This window comes from Prinia subflava, chromosome 7 (genome assembly GCF_021018805.1).
Source record: "Prinia subflava isolate CZ2003 ecotype Zambia chromosome 7, Cam_Psub_1.2, whole genome shotgun sequence".
NCBI classification, from domain to species: Eukaryota; Metazoa; Chordata; class Aves; order Passeriformes; family Cisticolidae; genus Prinia; species Prinia subflava.
In genome coordinates, this window is record NC_086253.1 from 26,203,333 (window position 1) to 26,227,546 (window position 24,214).

General features: G+C 35.9%; 1 protein-coding gene across 15 annotated transcripts in view; it reads right to left on the bottom strand.

Moving 5' to 3' along the window:
• FRYL (FRY like transcription coactivator) overlaps positions 1 to 24,214 on the bottom strand; it is a 186,651-nt gene that overhangs the window by 68,581 nt on the left and 93,856 nt on the right. For 10 of the 15 annotated variants that reach the window (XR_010080958.1, XM_063401905.1, XM_063401906.1 and 7 more), the window contains 16 exons: positions 22,649 to 22,702; positions 18,626 to 18,765; positions 18,063 to 18,159; positions 17,405 to 17,484; positions 16,809 to 16,889; positions 16,179 to 16,347; positions 15,253 to 15,345; positions 11,572 to 11,670; positions 9,973 to 10,074; positions 7,155 to 7,199; positions 3,825 to 3,928; positions 3,093 to 3,201; positions 2,009 to 2,095; positions 1,192 to 1,363; positions 537 to 669; positions 190 to 297 (listed from right to left, as the gene is read on the bottom strand). Coding sequence is in view for 14 of the 15 variants with exons in the window: in XM_063401905.1 (XP_063257975.1) it covers positions 190 to 297; positions 537 to 669; positions 1,192 to 1,363; positions 2,009 to 2,095; positions 3,093 to 3,201; positions 3,825 to 3,928; positions 7,155 to 7,199; positions 9,973 to 10,074; positions 11,572 to 11,670; positions 15,253 to 15,345; positions 16,179 to 16,347; positions 16,809 to 16,889; positions 17,405 to 17,484; positions 18,063 to 18,159; positions 18,626 to 18,765; positions 22,649 to 22,702 (1,673 nt within the window). In the remaining variant the exon portion in view is untranslated. The remainder of the gene's footprint in view (positions 1 to 189; positions 298 to 536; positions 670 to 1,191; positions 1,364 to 2,008; positions 2,096 to 3,092; positions 3,202 to 3,824; positions 3,929 to 7,154; positions 7,200 to 9,972; positions 10,075 to 11,571; positions 11,671 to 15,252; positions 15,346 to 16,178; positions 16,348 to 16,808; positions 16,890 to 17,404; positions 17,485 to 18,062; positions 18,160 to 18,625; positions 18,766 to 22,648; positions 22,703 to 24,214) is intronic. The other 5 variants (XM_063401909.1, XM_063401902.1, XM_063401908.1 and 2 more) reach the window with 1 other exon arrangement.

Genomic DNA, 24,214 nt, shown 5'->3' on the forward strand with positions numbered 1-24,214 from the left:
CAGGATAAATTTACCTTCTGCTACTATGGCCAGTAAAACCTGACCAAGTGCAGAAGGTTGGCAGGAGCAGCAAGGACAGATTCTGCATGCAGTGACTCACACTGCAGAGCGAGTGAGTGCACTGACAATCGTGCACACTCTGCATTTATAAAAGAACATCCACTAAGAGCAGAATTCCATTTCTCTTACCTTGCAAGCAATTCAATGAGGTCAGTCCTACTCATGCCATCTGGAATCAGTCTTGGGATAGCAGCAATGCAAGTTCTGAACAAATCTATCTTAGGTTTCCTCTCACCCCTACAAATACAGTATATAACCAACAGCACTTCAGTACACTAGAAATGTATTTTCAATTTCATGCCACAACTAAGGAGGTAACAAACATTTTCATCAATAATTAATGAAACAAACATTCACTTAATAGTCCAGTAAAAACCCCACAACTGCAACACGTTAATGATTGCATCTACAACACTAGAGCATAAAAATACTGTGATGCTACTGTGACAGTGTAAATGCTGCAATTCAGTACATACGTAATCATGTCTTCTGGTTCTTTATTGGACATCTGCACACTGGTCATGCACATGGGCCTTCCAACTTCTTTGTCCAAATGCCTAAGAATGTTATCCAGTGCTTTTCTGACTTGAGGATAGTATATAGACATTCCTGAAAAGTCAAAGAGTTCCATCACCCTTTTTCATATTTTTATTAAAATATCTGCCACTTATTCAGCTTAGGCCAAATTTCTTACTGCACTGATGACATAGTTCTAGTTTAAATTTAACATGTTGAAACAGTCCTTTGAAGATGACTACCTCATTCACACAAGATCAACAGGGCACAGGGATCAAAAGTGTCTTACTCCACTCCGCTGTGAGAGATTTGGGACATTTTAGAGTTATATCAAGGGGAAAAAAAAAAGTTTACCATGCTATTTACCACATTAACTGCACTCAGGCTTCTTTGTGCTTATTTTGCAATGCAAAACACTTCAAGAAAAGCCACCTATTCAGTCTGAGACACCAGAGAGTCAACACTGTTTAGCAGCCCTCTCTAATGAATCAAAGCAATTCTTGCTAACAATCAAAATAAATACATAAATAAGGTTACACTAATGTACTGCTTGAGAATAATTTGGAATATATACATACATATTGAAATGCCACCTTACAAAAGAATACAACATACCTATAACTTTTGCTTCCTCATCTGTCAGTGTTTTATTAAGAAAAATTTTCTTCACACGTAGAGTATTTCCTGAAGGAAGAACAACTCCTGTTGTTGGCATTGGTGGTTCACCATCTTTTTGCTGCAAGCTATCTGCTATGACAAGGAAGACTCTGAGGCCAATATTCATCCTCTTCACGAACAAAAAAGGGACAAAAAAGCAAAGAGAAAACAGAAGAAATTACAATACTGAAGTAACACAGAGACAAAATACAAATTGCATTTCTCCTCTCTTTTAAACAGACCACAAAACAGTTCCAGTAGAACAGACCTTATTTAAATGTTACATATTAGGATAATGAAAGTAACAAGAACAAAGTTTTAGCTTTCTGTGCTGCTCCACACTGATTCAGGTGAACTGACTTGGCCCAGGCTAAGATATATTTTATAGTACTGAGCACTCAAGGACTTGATATGAACCTCTAGATCAACACACTGAAGACAGACATTGCTTAAACATCCCATCTGTTAGACTGGGTCTTGAAGAGCTAGGTATGACTTTCCTGAAAAAATGCTTTACAGTTACACTGTAACAAAGAAATACTTTCTGAAATTATTGTTGAAATGAGTCTTAACTGTAGAGCTGCTGCTGGTTTGCTCACATAAAATCAAACAGCAACTGTGCACAACAACAATTACTTCTTTACTGTAAGAAGAACACTCCTTCAGATACTCATCAATCTGCTTCTAACCTGGCTCAAACGTAGTTAACCAATTCCTTCCCAAAAATCCCTCAATGCCCTGTTCTCATGGCATGCAAGTGATGAGCTTTTATTACCTCTGGATTAATAGTGAAGGTTTTAGGTGATTTTCCAACACTAAGAAGATCAAATATTATTTCTTTCATTGCAAAATCCAAACGTTCCTATAAAGGAAAATAGATTAGCATGATCATCTCTTTTCTGGTAATATGCATAATTTCTTGGCTTTGCACAGCTACTGGGTATTATGTCTTAAAAGTTTAAAAAAAAGTTTAGAAAATATTTATTTTTTCCTCATTCTTATGATTTTTTTTAATCTAGTACAGCTAAATACAATTCATCTCCTGATATGGTTGAACCATTTTTCCTGAAAAAACTTCCAGGCAATTCATGATTCAATTCAATTCTCACATCCAACACATTTCTACAAACAAGATGAGCTGTTACAGAAAACAAAAAACTGGGATAAAAAGAAGGCCTAAGGAATAAAAAAAATTATAATATAAATACAAAAAAATATAAATAGTGATGAGTTGTGTATGCTGCCTCATCCCTGTATGACCAAAAGCAAACAGTTTTGAAAGCTGAAGCACAGACAAGCTATTTCTAAGACAGGAAAAGATGTCTCAGTCTATACGGTTAAAGATTAATGAGAGTTCATCTTGTGAGACTGTATCTTGCATTTTCATATTAGAACAAGAGAAGCACCTAAAATAATATAAATCAGAATGCAATGCCGACTATACACTACTGCATTCATTGCATACTATTTCTGTCTATAGAAGCCAGTCTCCAGGCTAAATACAAGTAAATATTACTGTTCTAATGCTTTGTCCCTTATAAAAATATCATAAAGGAAATAGTAATTATATTAGTGTACCATATAAATATATATATACACACAGCCCTCAACAGTGCAACAGAAATGCAAATACTAATCCTCATGTTCATACACAGCAGTTTTTGAAGTTTTATAAAAATAGTTTTGCCACTACTAGAAAAAAATGAGTTCTTTCATTTGTTACAAATACTTGGAGAAATTCTACTCAAGATATGAGACCACTAATTCAGTGCCAACATTTCAAAAATGAACCTTAAATTTACATTTCTTCCAAATAATGTTCATCCCACTATTATAGGTCTACCTAGATGTTTTCTTACCTGAGCAATGAACTGAATAATCTTCACAAATATATTCAGAGGTGTGTCTCGTGGGACCACACTACGCGATCCTTTTGGGAAAAGTGCTGATACAATGCTCATGAGACGGCTACAAGGATTTAGAAACAAAAAGAAATAAAAAGGTCTTTCAAAAATAGCTCCTTATAACAGCATAGATGCTACAGTTCAAATCTGTAAGTGTGTGTTGGGGGAGGCTACTATGAAATAATACAGGAGCCCATGAGAGCTAGGACCACGTAGAGGAAGCACAGCCCCAGCTGTCACAGGCAATAGGATCATGGGTTCCTCTGTGAAATATCCTGTTTTAAACCATTTACTAATAGTCAGGAGGACGGGCAAAATCTGAATGACTGTTCCAAATTCTCATTATACACAATTCTAAAGAAAACCTTTTCATTTCCAGTCATACTTAGTGATGGACACTTCATACCCGATTTGTTCTGTCACTATTAGTGCCTTTAAACTTGAATAAATTCCCTGCTTATCTTTCTGCCTTCTTCTATCCCAGCAAAGACAATTCCAGATTCTATTCCTTCTTTCTATCAAAGTACTCAAGGGCTTTTGGTTTTCTCTATTAAGACAAAATGTTTGGTCCTCTGTTTACATGATTAAATCACCCCTGAGCTGGCTTCAAGATCTCTTCTGATATCACTAGGTGGGAATAAAATCTCCATCATCAGCAGTTTAAAATACTTTGCATAATGAACTTACCTTTGAGTCACAGTGTTGCTTTCACATTTAATTCTAATAACATAAACCCACAGTAACCTATACAAAGATTCCAGTGCAACTCGGGACATTTTGGGATCTTTATTCTGTAAAATAAATTTAGAAATACAGTTATTGTTGCCTGTGAGACACTGAAAAAAATTATATTATAATGTTTATTTACTTTTGAAAATAATTTTTTAACAATGAAAGCAAATGGGTTTAATACTGACTACAAGTTTTTGATATTTTTTCATAAAAGGAAGCCTGTATTGCATATTTCCAAAACTCTCTCAAATTTTAACTAGTAATTCCAGCTCATTTCATACATCTCTAAGTCTGAGAGCAGAGCAGTAACTAAGAAGCAGATATTCCTCTTGAGATGAACACACCAAGAGTATATTGCTTTCAAGAACTTTTCTCAGAAAGCCATTGGCAACAAATGCCTACTTCATAGCAAACTAATTTATAATTTGTCTAAAATATTGGAGTAGCTGCTTTGGATCAGGCCCAAGGTCTCATTCCATCACTCACTCTGTGACAGCAGACAGTAGCAGGTGCAGAAGAAAATGCAAAACAGGGCAGGCACACAAGGATGCATCTCTGAGTGTGGCTCCACACAATGCAGACACTCCTGCAGGCTGTATTAGTGCTTGCCCACTTTCAATGAATTTTTATTGCAAACAATTATGCTACCTTTTCTTGAATTAATATAAAATCTAGCAGCACAATTCAGTTTAAATTATGTACTGAATGCAAAATTATTTTTGTCTTAAAGCTGCTACTATGAGTTTAGCTTTGCTCCTCTGAGCTCTTGAATTGTGTAAAACAGTAAGTAACTAATATTCTTTGTACCACCTCCAGAAACCTGCTTTTCAAATAGGGATCCTTGGAGTTCTTACAATCTAGAAGTGTTCAGCAAGATTCCTGGACTTGGCCAGAAATATAAACTCCTGAATATCATAAATGATTCCCTGTCATCAATGTTTTAGGCATTATCCCAATTCAAAGTAAGAATCCCAAACAAAACCAAAAAAAGGCAAAAAAAAGAACCCCAAAACCACAACTCCTCCATCTCCAGTGAAGTCTCTCTGTTTTGAAACATATCTATGGTGACTTAAACATAATTAATTTCATAATTTGTGCCACAAGCCAGTGAGTCAGAATAGCAGATGAATTTGTCCTTCCAGGACAAACAGAATGCAAATTCACAAAGAGTGTAAGTGGAACTAAAACCATATTGCTCAAAAAGACATGGTCTCATTCATGGTTCTCTCCCCCACAATCTCAATGCTCCCTATACATTAATTCCGGCAGTAAGTCCAACTTGCACTGTAAGCTGATCAAAATACCTTCATGTGTGTGTCTGTGTAAAAGACTATATACACAAAGGAGAGTCATTTTAGTAGCTTTAACACTGCTGGGTCCAGACTATTGGTTTTGGCAGCATCTTATTTTAAGGAAGGCTAGAAGCCTATCACAGAATCACAGAGGCAGAAGTGGTATTTCAAAGCAGTACAGACAAGTAACACACAAGACTGACCACCAGAATATTAAAGGGAATACCTTAACCCAGTTTGCATCAGTGATAGTGCTGTTCTACCCTCCCTTCACACATCAGTGTGTGCTGCCATCACCTCACTGTTAGCACCTGTCACCAGGCAGTGGGTAAATCTAGGAAAGTGATCTGGACGAAACCTATCCAGGAGGAAGTTACACCTGTCCCTGGTTACTATTCACACTGATAAATGTCTCACTGCTCAGGTAATTACCTGCAGTGCTACTGTGAGGAACAAGCAAATGGATCTGTATCAGAGGGTAAGACTGTGAAAGCTTTGACTCGAATCAGCTTAAACAGCAAAAACTCCACAATACCATTACTCATTGTATTAATGTACAAGCCAACAATTCCTGATTGTCAAAGCAAGCTGGGGAATCCATTGGTTACAAGTGTTATCAAAGTCTGTATGAAATGCATCTGGAACTGAGTAATGCTTCAATTTTCTAATTTCTGATATTCTCCAGGGGAGCTTAATTTACAGGTCCAGAAGTAAACAAGAAAATTATTGTTGGCTTTCAATCATCTAATAAGAAAAGGCAGAGGTAGCAGGTATTTTAATAATGTGTAAACAATGTTCCATCTGTTAGCAGGTGTATCATCCAAGAGATCTACTTCTGAGTAGTTATGACAAAGTTTGCTTGTTACAAAGAAAAAAAGGAGCATATAAAGAGGCATTCACCTTTTATAAATAGTTACAAAATAAATCCTGCAGTACTTTTATTATTTTAAGCATTGAAAATTTTCATTATCATTTCCTATAATGAAGAACTAAACAAATATGCTAGAAGAAAATTGCTTTTGGAGTCTGAATCACTGCATACTTCATGTACACCTGGTATCAAGATGTCAGTATTTATTTTCTCTTAGACATTAGAGCAATCAGAATAAGGAATAGATGGCTATGTAATTCAACAACCTGGCTGAATTTTAGTCTTTTTTTAGATAATGTCTGTCAGATTTTAAAGTAGTCTATATTGGGGTTTTTTAACATTGTTTTGTTTAAAATCCTAAAACTTTTAACATAAATTATGGCATCAGCAGACTATGAGAAAAGTTGTCGGGAACAGTGTCTGTTACAAAACCGAAAACGTAAGAGCAAATTATGGTGGTTTTACATGACACATTAAAATGAGTCAATGAAACAAATTTCAATGATGGCAAGAAACAAAATAGCATTTTTTCCACATTAGTCAAATGTAGTCACTTACTGAAGAAAGTACTTTTTAATACTGATGTTAAACTTTTCTTCTGTTCTGAACTAAAACAATTTCTACTTTTTAAAACCTGCAAAACCAACAGTGTAAAAGTCTTTCAAGTTAGTGCACTGCAAGTTGTGACAGTAAATCAGTTTCACATTTTTGTATTGTGAAAATGTTTTCAGTTTGCTCACATGCAAGACACTTTTTGAAATGAAGTAACAGAAAACCCATACATCTGAATAGGTAGTTATTTTCCAGTGGAAACATGCACTGCTGTTCAGAGAAACCAGCTGTGATATTAATAATTGATCTCACAAAGCCACAATTTCACCCCCAAGGAAAAATTGGTATTAGACAAATTTCTGTTCTTTCTCCTTTACTCCCTTGGCAAGAGAAAAAGATCTTTGAAACATCAGCTATTCTTAGTCCTGTTGCTTCTTAATGGTACTAACAGCAATTTTACAAAGAAAGGAAAGCACAAAATACAACAAATAACATAAAAAAAACCAAAACAAAAGTATTTACATGAGACAAAGCAACATTTCACTGAGTTACAACAACATATTAACTCACCTGCAGTGTTTCTATTTGTTTTCTGATACTGTTGTTAGATGGCATCTAAATAAAGCAATGTGAGACAGCAAAACATAACAAACATGAGAATGGAAGGCACATGCATGTTAGATGAAAAAAAGCTCAAAACCAACAGATAGCTGTCTAGCAAGGACTCTATTCAGTAGAAATAAAGGGTTTCCTATAGTGGCAGAAAACATTCCTTCAGCTTTCAAGGTTTTGTGGTAACAGACACTATATGTAAACTGTGAGGAAAAAAAAATACTTTTTCCAGCCAACAGTGGTGCAGAATGACAGACACTGTTCTCTCCCATTTCTGCAGCTTTTTAAAAAGTTCCCTCCTCTCTCCAGAAGAGGTAGCAAAGATACCACAACTCAGATTCATCCAAGAATTTATCAACTTTCTGACACACTTGCTAGAATTAGTCTGTGTAAATACTAGTCAAAAAAAGTAAGCAAAGTGTTTTACAATACTGACCAGCTTTACTGACTGCCAAACAAATTCAGAATTTTGCCTACACTACAGTGTGTAAAAAACCTGCTGGGCTTGGTGCTGAACCACATCCCAACAGCTTTGTGGGACAAAGCTAGCTATACATATACCCGAAAAAACCCAACCCTTTCGTACACTCTTGGTCTCAACTGACTCTTACAACTCACTGATGTGCTATTTGCATTGGTCCAGACCACTGGGTTTCTTCCTTTCAGCAAGGCTGGGATGTTCTCCCCACACATTAGGTCTGCTTTGAGGATAACTAAAGGCAATGTGCATTGAAACCCAGCACAGTGTTTACAAAGACCATAAATACTGCCAGGCTGAGGATTCAGAGCACTCTCAGGAGCATTATCAAATTTGACGTAGCAGCAGAAGGTAAGGCAGGGTATGAACAAACTGCATCAGGTACTGTGGGGAGACTGCAAAGGTGTGAGCTTTCACACAAATGGGAAATGGCTGATTTCAGTCACCAAAGTGCAACGTGGTGTTCAAGACTAAGAGTTTGCACTGGGCAGCCACCAAGGAATGAAGAGAGCACGATGAATCCATGACCTCATTACCTCTTGCTGACTTGCTAGCCTGCCTGTACTCTTCACAGAATATCCCTGTGACACACTCTAAATGTTACCATTATTTCAATTCCTAATTTGCTAATTTCAACAAATACAGTAGGAGTAGATGAATCCTGTTAGTGCTCTAAGTATCTCCTAGTAACTCTCAAATTTACTTCATTAATAACAAGGACACTAGAGGCAATGGATTTGGAATTTCTTATTTCATTTTACATATTTAAGTAACTCCAAATAAAATAATTTTAGTCATTAGAAAATCAGGAAATAAAATGGGAGGGAGGGGGGAATCTGAAAGACTAAACTGCTGTGAAATTCAGATTTATAAATTAATGAGATTACTTATTACAGAGTGCATGCATTTAATTAGCTTCAGAAACAAAGGAACACATTAATTCGTAAGACACATGAGGACAGTGGGGCTGTATTTTTCAAGATTAAGCTCAACAAAGTTTCTGAACAAGGCAGGCACCCAAAAAACTTGATAGCATTTGGTGTGCCAAATTAAACCAAGCCATAAAATATCCTAAAGAACTCATTGACAGCATAGCATCATAACACTGCAAATTCTGAATTGCAGAAATTCATATGTGGAATTTCTGCTGAATAGAGCCTTACAGTAAATGTGTTAAGCTGTTAGTGGTTAACAAATCTAAGTAAAATATAAAATGCATGCTCAGCAACCACCAGTAAAACTCACTGGCATTTATAGTTTTAATACATCCATTACCAGCAATGGACATTATGCCAGAAAAAGGCAACTCCAAGATTGTAAGGAGTTTTTTAAAAGCTTTAAAAACAAAAGCACAAGCAGCCTCCATAAGCAAAATAAACCACAAAACAAAAATCAAGGCAAATATTGCAAAAGAACTGCAATAATGTTAGATGAAAAATATACAGAACCCAACAAGCAACAGAAAGGTGTGAAAGATGTTGTAAGAACAAAATGACCCTTCAAATCAATCCAAGCAGCTAAACCATTTTCCTTTGGACTTCATGCTGGTTTACATATTTTATGAATAAACTTCATAACTGTCACTCACAGCTAACCAGAATCAGTGTTGTGAAGGAGGATCAAAGAATTTGTTACATTTTCAGAATCAACACATTAGGCAGAATCATGAATTATGTTAATCATAATCAAGGAAAGAACATGTACAATAACTACAAGAAAGCGACTGATTTGTAAGTATCTTGATGTCTTTATCAACCAATTGATGGTTACAATTATATCAACAGAAGGCAAAAGTTAAAGGGACACTGTAATTATTTTTTTAAAATATGTATCACAGGCTGTAGATAAAACATCTTTTCAGGTCCCACAGTTTATTTTCTGTTCTTTCAATAAGTGAACATGAGACAGAAAGTTTGCACTTCCTAAACATTCTACTTGAAAGAACAGACAGCCACTTATGTTCTCGCATATAATTGGCACGTAGAGAATTACAGTCTGTATTATCTCTGGCATGAACAGCCCTTATTAGCAGACACTTCTGCAGATTTTATTCAATAAAAATTATAATCCCCAAGGGGACCACACTTATTTCCAACATGACATTGTTGGATATTAAAACTTAACTGCTAAGTTTAATACAGTGACTCGAAACACTTAATTTCTTTTTAGAAAAATATTTCAGTGTCCTTTTAAACAGCCAAATATTATTCATTGTTTATTTGGCACAAGAATACTGAGAACATATTGTAATAAATGCTAGTGATTTGCAACAGTTCCTTAATTAAAAAGGATTCTTACCTTTAGATGTGACAAACAGTTCTGCAGGAAAACGTGCCAGTTATTTAAAAAAAACTGTTTCTGACTGACACACAACAGGCAGGTGATCAATGGATACAAAGCCTATGAGTAGGGGGGAAAAAGAATTGATCAAATTGCTCTTTGCAGACCTCCTAAGCGCTGTACATTGAGAATGAGACACAGTTGGTTGTTGCCCCTCACTCTCACAGTTTTGGCACTGCGTGGCAGCCTCTCCCCTGCACTGGGACCCTCGTGCCAGGCACAGTGCCCTGGGTAAGAGCTCAAGGGGTCAGACTGGGGCACTGGGACCAAGGTGAAGCTGATCCCCCAGCTAGGCCTGATGTCAAACCAGGGCTGGGAGCAGAGTGACCCTTCACACAATGCTCATGCTTTCCCTGAACCACAGGACTCAAATCATGTAATTCCACATGCTGCGCACGTGAACTGCCTCCAAGAATATTCAGGAAAATCATCAACTCAGTAAAAACTGAGACAGACTTGAAGTTGTCAGAAATGTTACTTCTAGTCAAGATCTACTTTTAGTGAGGAATGAACCACAGTATAATTTGATTTAAATCTGTGAATATGCAGAGTATGATTTAGCTTTGCTCTAGTAAGGTAAGATTTGATTAAGTACCACATACTTTAACACATAATGGTGATAGGTACCAAATCTGACTGCAGCTTTTCTTGTTACGAAGCAAAACGAAAGGATGAGTAGGTAAATAGTACTCTTGATACAACATTTCTAACTTCAAAAATAAAATGACATTTTGAATACCAGTATCAACCACTTTATGTTATTCTTACCTAAGGAGTTTAACCAATACAATGATATATGCTTTGTAAGTGCAGAATACTAGAAAGTGAAGTTTGTCCATAACATGAAAGTGAGAATAAAACATTTTAAATTCACTTGCATTTACTGAATATGCCAACTGAAATGCAAAAATTAGCTCTACATTTTCACTAAAGTGAAGTGAACCAACTTGAAACATGGCTGCCATAGTCAGCAAAAATAACCAAATACTGCAAAAATAAGAGATAATAAAAAAATATTGGAAAAAGAAAAACAAGGGAGAGGAAAGGTTCAGAGAGGAGAGGTTCGGAGAGGTTCGGAGAGGTTCGGAGAGGTTCAGAGAGGTTCGGAGAGGAACAGGCAGAGGAACAGGCAGAGGAGAGGAACAGGCAGAGGAGAGGAACAGGCAGAGCAGGGCTATTAACAGGCTGCTATTTTACTGAAGAAGTCTTGTCCGACATTTGCATCTTTTAATTAACCCTAATTTAAATATATTCAGACACCCTGAATGCACGTTTTTAGTAAAGAGACATTAGGTTAAATAACTCTGCTAAAGCCCACTAAAATAATCAAAAAGAAGCATTGATTTCAAGACAATCTCACATGTGAGATAAGAGCACGTATCTGCACAAAGAAACAGCAAAAATAGAACAAATGCACATACACTGTGGGAATTTAATTATTCTGAGGCGTTAAGATTTAAATTAATATGGGCTTGATAAGCTTTTCCTCATATAATGTTCTAGCTTAAGAGCCTAAAATTATCAAAACTGAGAAGTTGAAATATTTCTTTAAAATACCAGCGAGTGCTTCTTTCTTGAACTCAATTCAAAGGTAGTCTGATAAAGCATCTCCACAAAATTTTTCAAACATGGCACATTCACTTCATTTTTAACAGCCTATTAAAAAAAAAACACCACAAATTAATGCGCTTAAAAATTTACACAGAAGGCAATTTAAATATACATTAAGATATCTATGAATTCAAAATAATTCAAAAGTTAAATTTCACATTAGGGAGGTATTTAAGTGTATTTATCTGAAATATAAACAGAAGCATAAGAAATCATGTCATATACTACAACCACATGGTTAAAACTAACAATTAAAGCAAACATACAAAAAACTCCACCCCAACAAAACAGCCCACTAAAATAATTTGGTTTAAGAATGTGGTCTCTATACCATACTTAAAAAAGAAAATGTATTTGATACCAACTAACAATTAAAAACAACATTGAAGCTCTTCATATGCATATTTACATTTATTTAAAAAATAGTATCTGTAACTTTCACAGTTCCCCTCTTAACTGCTCCTATTTTCTTTTCTGTTTTAACACTGAAAACTGGAAAGTTAAGAAATAACCCACAGGATTACCCATCAACCAATCGTGCAAGTTGTCTTTGCTGAGCTTTCAGAATTAATGAAATGCACATGGAGCCCCACATCCTTCTTGCACACAGAACAGGTTTCTTTCCACAATTTAGGCAGATACCGCCTTCTTTACTGAAACCCCTGCAAGGCTCTTAGGCTTCTCTCTGGATCCCCAGGATGGACTGTTTAAACACTATTTTAAACCTACTGTTTTAAGCTGTTTCTGCTTTATTTGGGTGGGGTGCTGGAGATTGAAATGGCTTTTTTGGAAGAGGTCCTCTGTACATGTAATTTCCTTACAATGTAAGATTTTTTTTGTTATTTTTTATTATTTATAGTTATTAATATTATATAAACATTATATCTACTAACACCATATAAAGAAAAATCATGTCCACCTTGCTAAGAACACTCTAAAACCATCACGATGTAGAAACATAAAAATAGCATGTATCTCTGTAATGTGTACAGACTCAAGAAGAAAAAACTGAGAAAGTAGTTATGATTTAAATTGCTTCCTATGTACCAAATTATTTATCTTTTGCTAATTAGCTATTCTTAGGCTATAGACTGATTAGTACTCTGCTATCTCCAAATGAGAAATCAGACAGTTGCTGTCATCACTTCATTGTTGCTTTGGGATATAACCTTAGGCTTTCAGAACAGCCCCAACTTCCCTGCTGTAAAATATGCTGTGATTCATCATACCTGCAGGGTCCAAATCAGGTCAGGTATCTTGGAATGCCAGAATGACTAAGCAAGAGAATGACAGTAAAGATGTCTCAATGCTGAAACCCTACAGCTTCCTCACTTGAGTGATTTTCTGTATCCAAGATACAGAGAAATCTACATTCAATTCCTTCAGCTGCATAAAAAATATTCCAAGTTGCATCTCACATCTTCCAAGAGAATGACTAACCTGCTCAAACTGCACCTCAGCCTGGGTGGGAGCTCTTCGCTTCTATTTAAGAAGCTCCATTTGTATGAAATGATTAGAGACTGAGTGAGTCAGAAGGGAAGATCAAGCCTCCCTCCCCAGCAGAGGCGCTGACTCAGGCTGTGCTTGCAGGAGGGATCACACACCACCACAAGCGCTCGGCACAGTCAGTGTTCGTGCCTCTGCCCTTGCCAGCAGATAGTCCCAACTCCCAAATGCTGCTTATTCTTCATTATTTCAAGGGCAGTTTTCACTGTGTTTATGATTCTGCAAACTAATATTTGCATTTACCTAAGTGCTAAGTAGTTTCACCCAGCACTCCCACTCCAACTGCCAAGCAACTACAGAATTCAAAAAGACAAAATGTGTTCACTCTTTGATAGAAAAGAAATTCTTCTGTTCTTCTGTAGAAGACTGTAAGCATGCCTGGGTAAGATCAAAACTTCTTCCCATAAACAATTACTACTAGAAGCACCTCTTTCCAGTTATGTCTTATGAAAAAAGATTGTCTCCTTTGTAATTTAAAAATAATAATAAAAAACCCAAACTCCCAAGAATACCAAACCTAACTGGCCAATCAAAAACAGCCAAACCAAAAAACTAACAAACAAAAACCAAAACCAAACAAACCCTACAAAAACACAAACAAAAAACCACCACCAGCACCAAACCATCCAAAACAAGAAAACCACCACCAAAAAAAACACTCAAAAAACGAAGACTGAGACCACAGAAGGGAAAGAGGCCTTTGCCCAGGGCAAAGTAAACGATTTAAAAGAGGATGAAGAGTTCAGAGTTATCTTTCTTTTCCTATGATCTTGCTCAGATGGCATGCCCTCCCAGCATGCTACTTTTTGTAGATCCTATTCTACAAAACAAGATCTACATGTTCCAGTTAGAGCCACAAACTACCATCTTTTGGGATTGCATGCCAAACACAGCGTGGCCTGGCATCTGCTAATACAACTAACGTTTTACACAACAATCCTAGCAAGTATCAATCTACTATGATGGAATTAACTGAGCTTGTGGTAAATATCAACTTGAATTATACTCGGGTGCCGTAATTTCTTCTTGACCTATTGAACAAGCTTCACACAACCAAACAAAGCTGCCTGGGAGGAAAGAGAGCCTGTTTTGACTGAAACACTCTCACAAGCAGCGTTACAGGCACAGTACATCCAACACTGTGATGATAATGAGGTTTTTTTCCTTGTTCATGGCTGCTGTGTGAAATTTCTACTTTTAGATTTAAAATACACAGAGGAGATGATTGACTGCTCTTCCACTTGAAGGACTAAATCTAGTGGACATTCACCTCTACAAATGATTTTTATTTATTTAGCCAAAACCTATGCTTTTCCTTCCTGCATAGGAGTTTATACTCTCCTTATCATACTGTAAAAACATTACATAGCTCATTACAGAAAGAACTTAAAAGGTTTCAGCTAACAAAGAAAAGTCAACAAGACCTGTGGGAAACGGATTTGTAGAGAATTCTACAAATTCTACAGATCCATTTCCCACAAGACCCTTCAAAAAACAAATATTAAACCAAGGAAATTTCAAATTTTTAGAGCACATATAAAATCACACAATGCTCTGGTAAGAAAGGTGTCTAGAAAACAGATAATGCTTTAAAGTACTGAAAAAACTTTGGAACCTAGCTGACACATTTAGCCAACCTACTTCCCTTTAAGACTGTGAAGGTGCTTGTAATCTAAGTAACAGTCACAGAATGGTTTGTGTTGGAGGTGACCTTAAAGATAATCTAAACTCCCTTCTCTGCTGTGGGCAGGGACACCTTTCACTAGACCAGGTTGCTCAGAGCCCCATCCAACCTGGCCCTGAACACTTCCAGGGATGGGGCATCTACAACTTCTCTGGGCCACCTGTTCCAGTGCCTCACCACCCTCACAGTAAAGAATTTCTTCCTAATATCTAATCTAATCCCACCCTCCTTCCGTTTAAAACTGTTCCCCCTTGTTCTATCACTACACGCCCATGTAAAAAGTCCCTCTTCAGCTGTCTGTAAGCCCTCCTTAGGTACCAGATGTCTTTCTGAATCTATAAAAATGTAATATTTTGAGGATTTATTGAAGAATTTTAATAATGAGACCCCAATTGAAAGTGGGAGGAAGAGTGTGCAGGGGGGATTCAAATACTTACAGCAGCCACAGGTATGAGAATTTCCACAAACAAACCAGCAAGTGCATGTTTTATATCTTTGTCTTTTACTTCCAGGAAATACTGAGCACACTCCTTAGTAAGAAAACATTAGAAAAATATTTAGAAAAAAGAACACAAACATAACTATGCCATAAAAACACTAGTAGCCTAACATTCGTTGCCTATTCTAATTTAAAACATGTAATGTGTTTGAGTTACTTTTATGTTCCTTAACAGTATCAACTTCACAAAACATAAAAACTTTAAAACTGTTTGCCCAGCAATAGACCTAAATGAATTGAAAGGACATTTGTAATACCAGATAGCTATTTACTTTTTACTCAGAATATAAACAGTACTCAGAATACAAAAGAATATAAATATGTACATTTTCCCTCGGATTATTTTGAAGCTTAAAATAATTTAATGCTTACCTTTATTCGAATTACTGGAAAATTATATTTTATTTTTAAATACTAATTTTCATTTTCAAAATACTTTGATGCAAAGAAAAGTAAAGATAATTAAATATTCCATACACAATAAATAATCCATAGTGAAGTGTTTTTAAAGAAAAGTATGTCTTGACATCTCATCTGTTAAAAATGATATATCACATAATTCTTTTTCTTTAATACACTTTCCTAAAGTCAGAAAATTATTTGATTGCTATCCATTTTCATTCAGTCCTAAATTCATATATTACAGGTTTGCCACACTACTAAGGCAATTGTGAAAGTTCCAGGTACTCACAAACTGCAAAGAAACAAATAATTCATACCTCTGAAAAACTAGGAACTAAACAGAAAAGGATGAAGGATGGCACACAAGTAGAGAGAGTGACTGATCACAGCAAGTGTAATCGTACCTTCATGACTTAACATTTAAAATTATACTCCTTTCAGTTTACTGAAGCATTTGTTTACCTGCATGAACTGAAATGATGCTTCAAAATCCTCCACAGGATACATCTTTACTCGAAAAAACTTCATTCCCATAATCAAACTGATGATACTCTGTACTACATGAGGACTCTGTTCTTTTTGTCGCAGTTCCTTTAATTCAGTGACAAACTTCTTCCTAACAGCTTGAAACCTGAAAAGGCATAGACATGGCAATTATTTGCATTCTTATTTGCTTTCGTATGAGGCCTATAATTTTGAACCAATTCCTTGAGTCTGTAACAATAACTGCAGCTGCTGTATGAGAAATGCAAGCAAGACGAACGCTGGTACTTCAAATCTAGGCATCTTAGAGTGCCTACAATGATCAGAACATTAGATTATACCTGTTAATTAAATAACAGTTGACTGGCAGAGGGCCTCTCTTCCCTGCCCCTACAAGCTGACTGCAAAGCAACTGTACTAAAGATTATTTCTTGATTTGCTCAATTTTCTTGCGCTGGGACATAAGACAGACACAACACACTTCACCTTACCCCACTTGACACTTACAGGATTAGCTACTGGGGACATGAATAGATTCTGCTATATCAAACAGTCTTTAAGTCTACATTGGTTTGTCCCTAAACACAAAGAGCCAGAGACTGAACTTACTTTGATTGAGCAAGAACGCCTGTCACTTCTGCATATAAGTCTGCAATAATATGCACATTCCCAGTGTTGGTTCCTGAATACCTAGAGAGGAAAAAAACCCCAAACAATAAAGGGAAAAAAACTCACTAAATACATGAAATACATTAAATTAAACAAATTGTTCTTCTAAACACCAAGCAAGTTCTCAATTGGAATGAAATGTTTGTCCCCTAGCAGGCAAATTATTACCATAAAAACAATTAAATTCAAATATAAAATGCATGGGTGACATTTAAAGTAATGTAGTTTCATTTCTTATTTCAAAAGGAAGATATTCTGGATAGAAATTCTACTGAATTTATCCAAACTCAGATTTTTCTTACTATGCCCGAGGACTCAAATCATTCTGTATATTCTACACAAAATAAACTCAGTGTTACGTTGAACACAGAGCTGTGTTCTTTCAGGATATGCTTTCAATTTGAAGACATCAACCAGTGTTCATTCCCACCGGTATTATCACCAACATGTTACATCTGAGGCGAAGGACAGCAATCACAATAAGCAAGCACAAGCTGGTAATACAAAATATTTTAAAGTACACAAGTGAAACTTACCCTTCCTTATGTTTAAAGTGCTTAAAAGCCAAGTTTAGAACTTCGTGTACTAAAGGATCTGGCACTGGATGAACAGGTATCTGAAATGCACATATCACTTACATGTATGTAGCACCTATACATACATGTATGTATGAAGCAAACAAACAGTACTGTGAGATGCCTTGGAGAAATCTCTCCCACCAGTGTACAAGGACACATCTTTTGCTGGCATATATCATGCTAATTCTGCAATATATAACGTTTACACAATCTGCACTGGTATTCTTAGACAAATAAGGATACTCCTAAGCAAAGTTAGATACCTTCTCTAATTTTTAAGTACATTTTAATCTCATTATCCAACAACTTCAACCTGTATTTCAAAAACCTTTAAGCTTGCAAAGGGTACTGAACATAAATAAAATGTTATTTTTTACAGTTCTGCTTTTTGCAGTACATCAGCAGCTTTCCAAGACACTTGAACTGAGATAATGCAGGCATGTAAAGAAAAGGCAGGAGAGGCCAAAGGCTTTATGTAACTGGGAGTATAATTACAGCCTTGCATATGCTCATCATAGATATGTTCTAGTTTTTAAAATAAAAATTTAAAGGAGATTATCAAAACCAACATTAAAATCAAAATATTAAAATTAATTTGCCAAAGCAAAAATCTTACCTGTTTTAGAACCTCTATTAAAACTAAACAAAAAATGAAATCTACAGCTAAGTCCCTCCTTTCAAGTAGATAATCTCTTTCACGTTGTTGGTCATCCCTAAAGTAAGAAATCAAGAACACAGGTATCAGACACAAGACTGAACACAAATATTGCAGAGACAATGACTGCAGTGTTTTGCATGTAATCACTGTTGCAGATGTATATAAAATGGAGAGGTGGAAAGACCTGGGGGTTTGGCACAGCACTGGCATCTTGCCCCCTCCTCCTGAAAGGACCTGACAATAATCAAACCAAAAAAGGGACCAACTAGCTTAGAATTACCAGTATCCAACTGGTATATCTTTCTGTATAGCCACACCAAAACCATTAGGTCACTTCATGTATATTATCTACAGATAATTAAGTTAAGTTAAATTACACTACCTCAAAGAAGTCTGTGTACCTTCTATACAAATTTAGGTAAATCCAAATACAACATACTTGTCACTGAAGTACAGAGCACACGTTTTCTTAAGAGAAAGCACAGAAAAATCAAATAGGCTTCTGCAAGGAAAATTCTTACCCCTTTGATTTTGTGCTTGACCGAGGTCTATATTCATAAGATTCATCTTCTGTTCCATTTTGACGCCTGTACCAGTCAAACAAGGTGCGCAGTAAGGAGGGGAGACAGTGCTCTGCTACTGAGCTCATAGAGCTTATCAACTGAAAGAGTGAGAAAAATACTTTAGCCTGATGTAGCAATAAAAATCCTAGAGTTTAATCATTCTTTCAAATTGGTTTTTAATGTTAAAAACCATATATCACATAACTTCACAAATGGGCATCTTAATATTCATTTTCACTTAGAACAGATACTTTTAATACTATACACAAAGTCAATTATGAAAAAAAAATTAAGCAAAGTCTGCCAAAGCTCACAGGGGTCACAAAATGACAAATTTATACATATATGATGTGTATAAAACCACTGAGAAAACAGCAGAGGTTTTAGGATGTCCCTGAATGTTGCCTCTGAAGTACACACACCTTCACATCACAAATGACAGGTAAGACACAACCCTTCAAAACTGAGGAAGTTTATAACTTTAAAAAACCTGCTTCTTTGGTTATCATATAAACAGAAATAAGAGCCTTTTAGATATTCTACGTTGCCTTTAATACATTTGACTGGTCTGGGTCTCAAGCTATATTTACTTTTAGCATAACTCCCCTGTCTACTGCTTTCTTTCAGAAAACCCATATGAGTAGTAAATTCATCTGTGCAACAGATGTAGCAATAGAAACCGTTATATAAGGAAGACTTTAAGATGTTATTAAACTCAAATTCTCTAGGCTTCCTTTAACTCAAAACTTAAAGGGAACTCATAAGTACCCCAGCTTGGAAGGGAGAAGAATGACTGAAGACATCATAATGCCATTATAAACTTGCTTCCAGGAGGCAGCAGGGAGCAAGCCCATTCCCAAAACACAGGCTGGAATAGGAGTTACCACTTTGCTCACTGATGCCATGTATTACTTATCTCTTGGATCCTTCAGATAAGATGTTCTAATAGAAGCCATGCTCATGCTGTAACTTATCTATTATTCACTATTTCTGATAAACAATATAATATTGTGCCAATACATGTTCTGATCCAACATTAATGCAGTTGTTTCTTTTTCCTCATTTGAAGCATCTTGGGTTTTTAGGTTTGTGAAAGGGATGGGGACAAGTTAACCACAGGGAAACATCAGAAGGACCCCTTTCAATCTTCTGAATACATTACTCAGCCTGTTAACCAGTCAGTTATTCAAGTCACAAGAATTGAATAGTGTTCTGAACTGATAACCATCAGAACCATGTTATTAGCAGAACAAAAAAAACCAAGCTGCATTTTAAGCTTTACTAAAACTTTTCCTTAGGTTTTCCTGCAAGTTTACACAGTTTATCAATACTACCACCATTCATAAATGTTCCAGTCGTTAGTCAATTTACACTGTCTTCCACAGGAACAAGCATGTATCACATGCATTCAGAAATGTAACTGGTAAAGTGCTAAACCCAGAGACTATTGGCATAATAAAGCATTTTCCTTTTGAAAAATAAAAAGTCCATTTCACATAACAATTATTTACTTCCTGTCAAGTTTTGCATTCTTTGTATTCTAATGAAAAGGCACTGGAATTACTGGGAAGATGATATCTTTGCTAATATTGCATAGCATCTAAGCAGAACATCAGCTACTCTTCATTTAAAATAATTCCTACACTGCTTGGATACTAAATTCAAAATCATCTTATAGTAAGAGTTTCTTATATGAAAAATGTATTTCTTATACAAGAAAACTCTTTTATTTTAGCATTACATTATGCCCAGATTGAAAGCAACAGTCCAGACAAAGAGTGATCCTATAATACCCAGGAGAACAGGGCTGCAATAGATATGATGTATACTCCAGTTCCAGTTCCAGTTTCAGGAATGAAACAGCAAATCCTGCTCAAGTCTTAAAGGCTGTAACATATTGCTAATTGCTTCACATAACATACCCAACACCACAGTGAGAGGTAAAAAAAGAGAAGCAGAATTATAGTAAGATGCTACAGCACAAATTCCAGCTTTGGCCAAAATCCTGATCCTGAAAACACAGCTCAAGCTATGCCTAATCATGAACAAGGCTGAACCTCACATACATCTGCTTTCAGTCACTGAGAAAGTTAATACAGGCTTCTGTGTGATTATAAAGTTTTGGTGTCTTAGGACAAGAGCAGGAAATTGCCAAGTATGTTTCCTACAACAAACAAAAAAGAAAAACACAAGCTATTTCAGTTTCAAGCTGTACAAGCAAAAATATTTTAAGAAATGCAATATATGCTCTATAAAAAACCTCCTGTCCAGTAGCTTCCTGATGTGCTAGGAATGATAAAGAGAAAGCGCTGGTACTAAAATGCTAAAATTTTTAATACTTCATGAGTGTACCAACTTACAGATTTCCTTCTCCTTTTCCAAAATGTCCCTTCTAGCTAAATTTATATTATTGTTCCAATTAAGATATCAAATGACAGAAGATTTCTGCTGTTTGAAAATTAAAAGCTATTGATTTTTCACACTTGTTTCAATAACTGCCCTCTTGCTCTGGTTATGTTTCCAACAGAAATTACTTATAATCCCATTAAATGCAATTTGCTTTTTCATTAGAGGGACAGGCAACACTACATGCCTTCCTCCTCCATCTCTTTTCTCATCACTTACAGAGCTCAGAGAATAACTCTCAAACAGATGCCACTTTAGTCCCAGAGCCCTCTTGTGTTCCAAGCATGCTCTTCATTCACAAAGTACAACACTTACCAGCTCAGACCCCAATATCGGTACAGGCAAAGACACTTTTTAGACTAAGATTCCTGGCTGCATAAAGATCTCTAGGTGAACAAGGTTGGCCCAGCAACAGCCCTAGCTTCTCTGCTGGATGCTATGGCTGTGATCTCTGGATCCTCCTCATTCCCACACTTTGCCAATCACTTTTTAAATCTCTAATCTCCAGACTGCTGGAGAATTGTTCATTATAAGGGTTTTATACACCGAGCAATGAACAGGGAGACACAATCTTAATTTCTTTTCCCAAACAATGTGCAAAATTCCCTAACAAAGTTCATAATCTCAGTCATTCAGGTCTGTCTAAAACAGTTATTCAGTTGCATTAAAGTTCAGATCTCGACTTCAGAGTAGATTACAAATAACAAAAGAACAAAATAAGAAGTCACACACATAAATATAGACACACAATCAAAACAACTTTTTTGAAAGAACTGTATTTTCAGGAAAACTAGTTTCTTTCTATATTATCAAATTTTTAAAGTTATGTGTTTTATTTCTTATTTCCCTTCACTCAGCCTGTTTTTAGAACCTCTCCGTGTACAGCTTAGTACACTAAGCTTCATACAGCAGATGTTATTCAGGAACAGTCAAGAACAGGAACAGGCAATTAATGGGGCTTCCTCTGAATGCTGCCTCTCCATTGCAAGGAAGTGGTTATGGGACACAAACGTGCCTACACTATTGAAGAATTAGAAATACAGACAATAAATATGAATAAATTGAGCAGAGAGTCATTCCAGACACAGTTCACTGAGAGTAAGTGAAATGGAATTGCCTAGCAGTCTATCTATATTCTCAGCAAAGGACAAAGTAGCACTTTTGTAACATTTTGAATCTACTCTACACCTTCTGCCATAGAATCAAAGAGCCCTCAGTAAAAGATGTGTTACTGAAATAAAATGAACACTGTTTGTTTATAAAAACAGAACCCCAAACACTCCAACAGTAAGTGATAACAGAAATAACCTAAGACTTTTTGTCCTCTAGTGCATTTCAGCATCTTTCTTCCACTGGTTTTCACTGCTACCTTCAAATAATTACCTATTCAAGTAGTTTCTTACTATCATATTCTACAATGGAAAATAAAAGTCTAACTAACACTCAGAATCTAAATCTTCCGACAGAGATGCAGTTGCAGATGTTCTCAGTTATTACAACAGTGACACCACTATTCTGCAAAAATAAAGCCCACTTTAATCCAATAAAAGTTACCTTCAATTATATGTCTCCTACCTGATCAAACTGAAGATCTTCACCTCTTTGAAGAGATCTGGACAAGAGCTTTTCCTGTAAAAAAAAAGAAACATGCATTTCACAATGTAATTAACTATTATCAAAGACAGATTCCTTCTTTCTCAGTTATATTACAGAACAGACAAATAATTTTTAATGTAAATATTGCATGGTTTTTCAGATAGAAACATTTCTGGAGACGTGAAGAATACTCCCAAAACTTAATTCAGTAGTAATATTAAAGACTGACAAATAGAAGATATCAGAGGCCAAACAGGGACCAGCTGGTGGTGGGTGTCAAGTGTAGCTTAGAGGGAAAGCCATTCCCATCTCAATTAAAAGGTCTATTCATGTTCATATATGGCAATCATTCTAAGTTACAATAATGATTTTTAAAATGTCTTCACAAAGGCAGAGACAAGCTTTCAATGCATTTCCAATCTGCTCTTTCCCTGAACTGCAATGAAACACAGCTAGAAGACCTACTCCAGTAAAAGGAGAATGTGAATAATCACTTCCTTTAATTTGAAATAACTGTAAAGGACAAAAAAAAAAGCAGTATTACTAGAATTTTACTTATTACAATATTTATTGCTACTAGTAGCATATAACATACTGCTCTGTTAAGAGCAAAATTAAATTATATTCCCAACAAAATAATTTAGTGAGGATTGAAGCATCACAGAAACAAACTCTAATGGTAAACTACTCTTACTAATTAGTGTGTAGAGTATGAAATTACACACTTACTAGATATACAAGTTTTATACCTTGCTCAGGTACCCTGGAAAGTTTAAAAAAAAAAAAAAAAAGGTAGAAGAAAGAAAAAAACAAGGAAGAAAAAAAAAGGGGAGGAAAAAAGAAAATAAGAAAGAACATTGAGTCCTGTGGACTGGCTCTGAGGGTCAATGATTTACAGCAACCCAAGTGCCACAGTAACAGCTTTAAGGGCACACTGCAAAGCAGTAAATTATATAAAGATCTGATGGGCATTTTCTGTTATTTTAAAAAATTTTAAACTTCTCTTCACTTGGTAATAGGATAAATGAGTCCAAATGCTACCTTTCACAAGGAAAGTAAAAAAAGTACCTAAAGTAAAGAGTTAATAGCTCACAGATTGCAGTAAGCAAACAAGGAAGTTTTATGGAGCAAGGTAAGTCAAGTAGTTAACTTGCCTGGTTTGGCATGTAAAAGGAGGTGTGAGCAATACTGATAGCCAGTTCTGCTCTCAACAGGTTGTAACTCAGCACAAAGTAACTGCTCAGTAGTTTAGTATGAGACAACACCCATGCTGTCAGGCTGCTGACAAAATTGAGAAAGTCAACACTGCTTGGTGATTAACACTTGCAAGGCTGCAAGAGACACTATATGCTCAACAGATAACTCATATTGCATGTCTCAAATCCAGGTTTGAACTGGCAACTTATTTTTTCTTATCCTAATTGTAATCTTGAAAATACAGCACAGTTTCTGGCATTTTCCCCTATAAGTGCAGCTGTATTTGGTGCTAAAAACTGGAAACTGTTACAGCCTCTGAAAACTTGAATTCAACACTGCTCAGGCAAA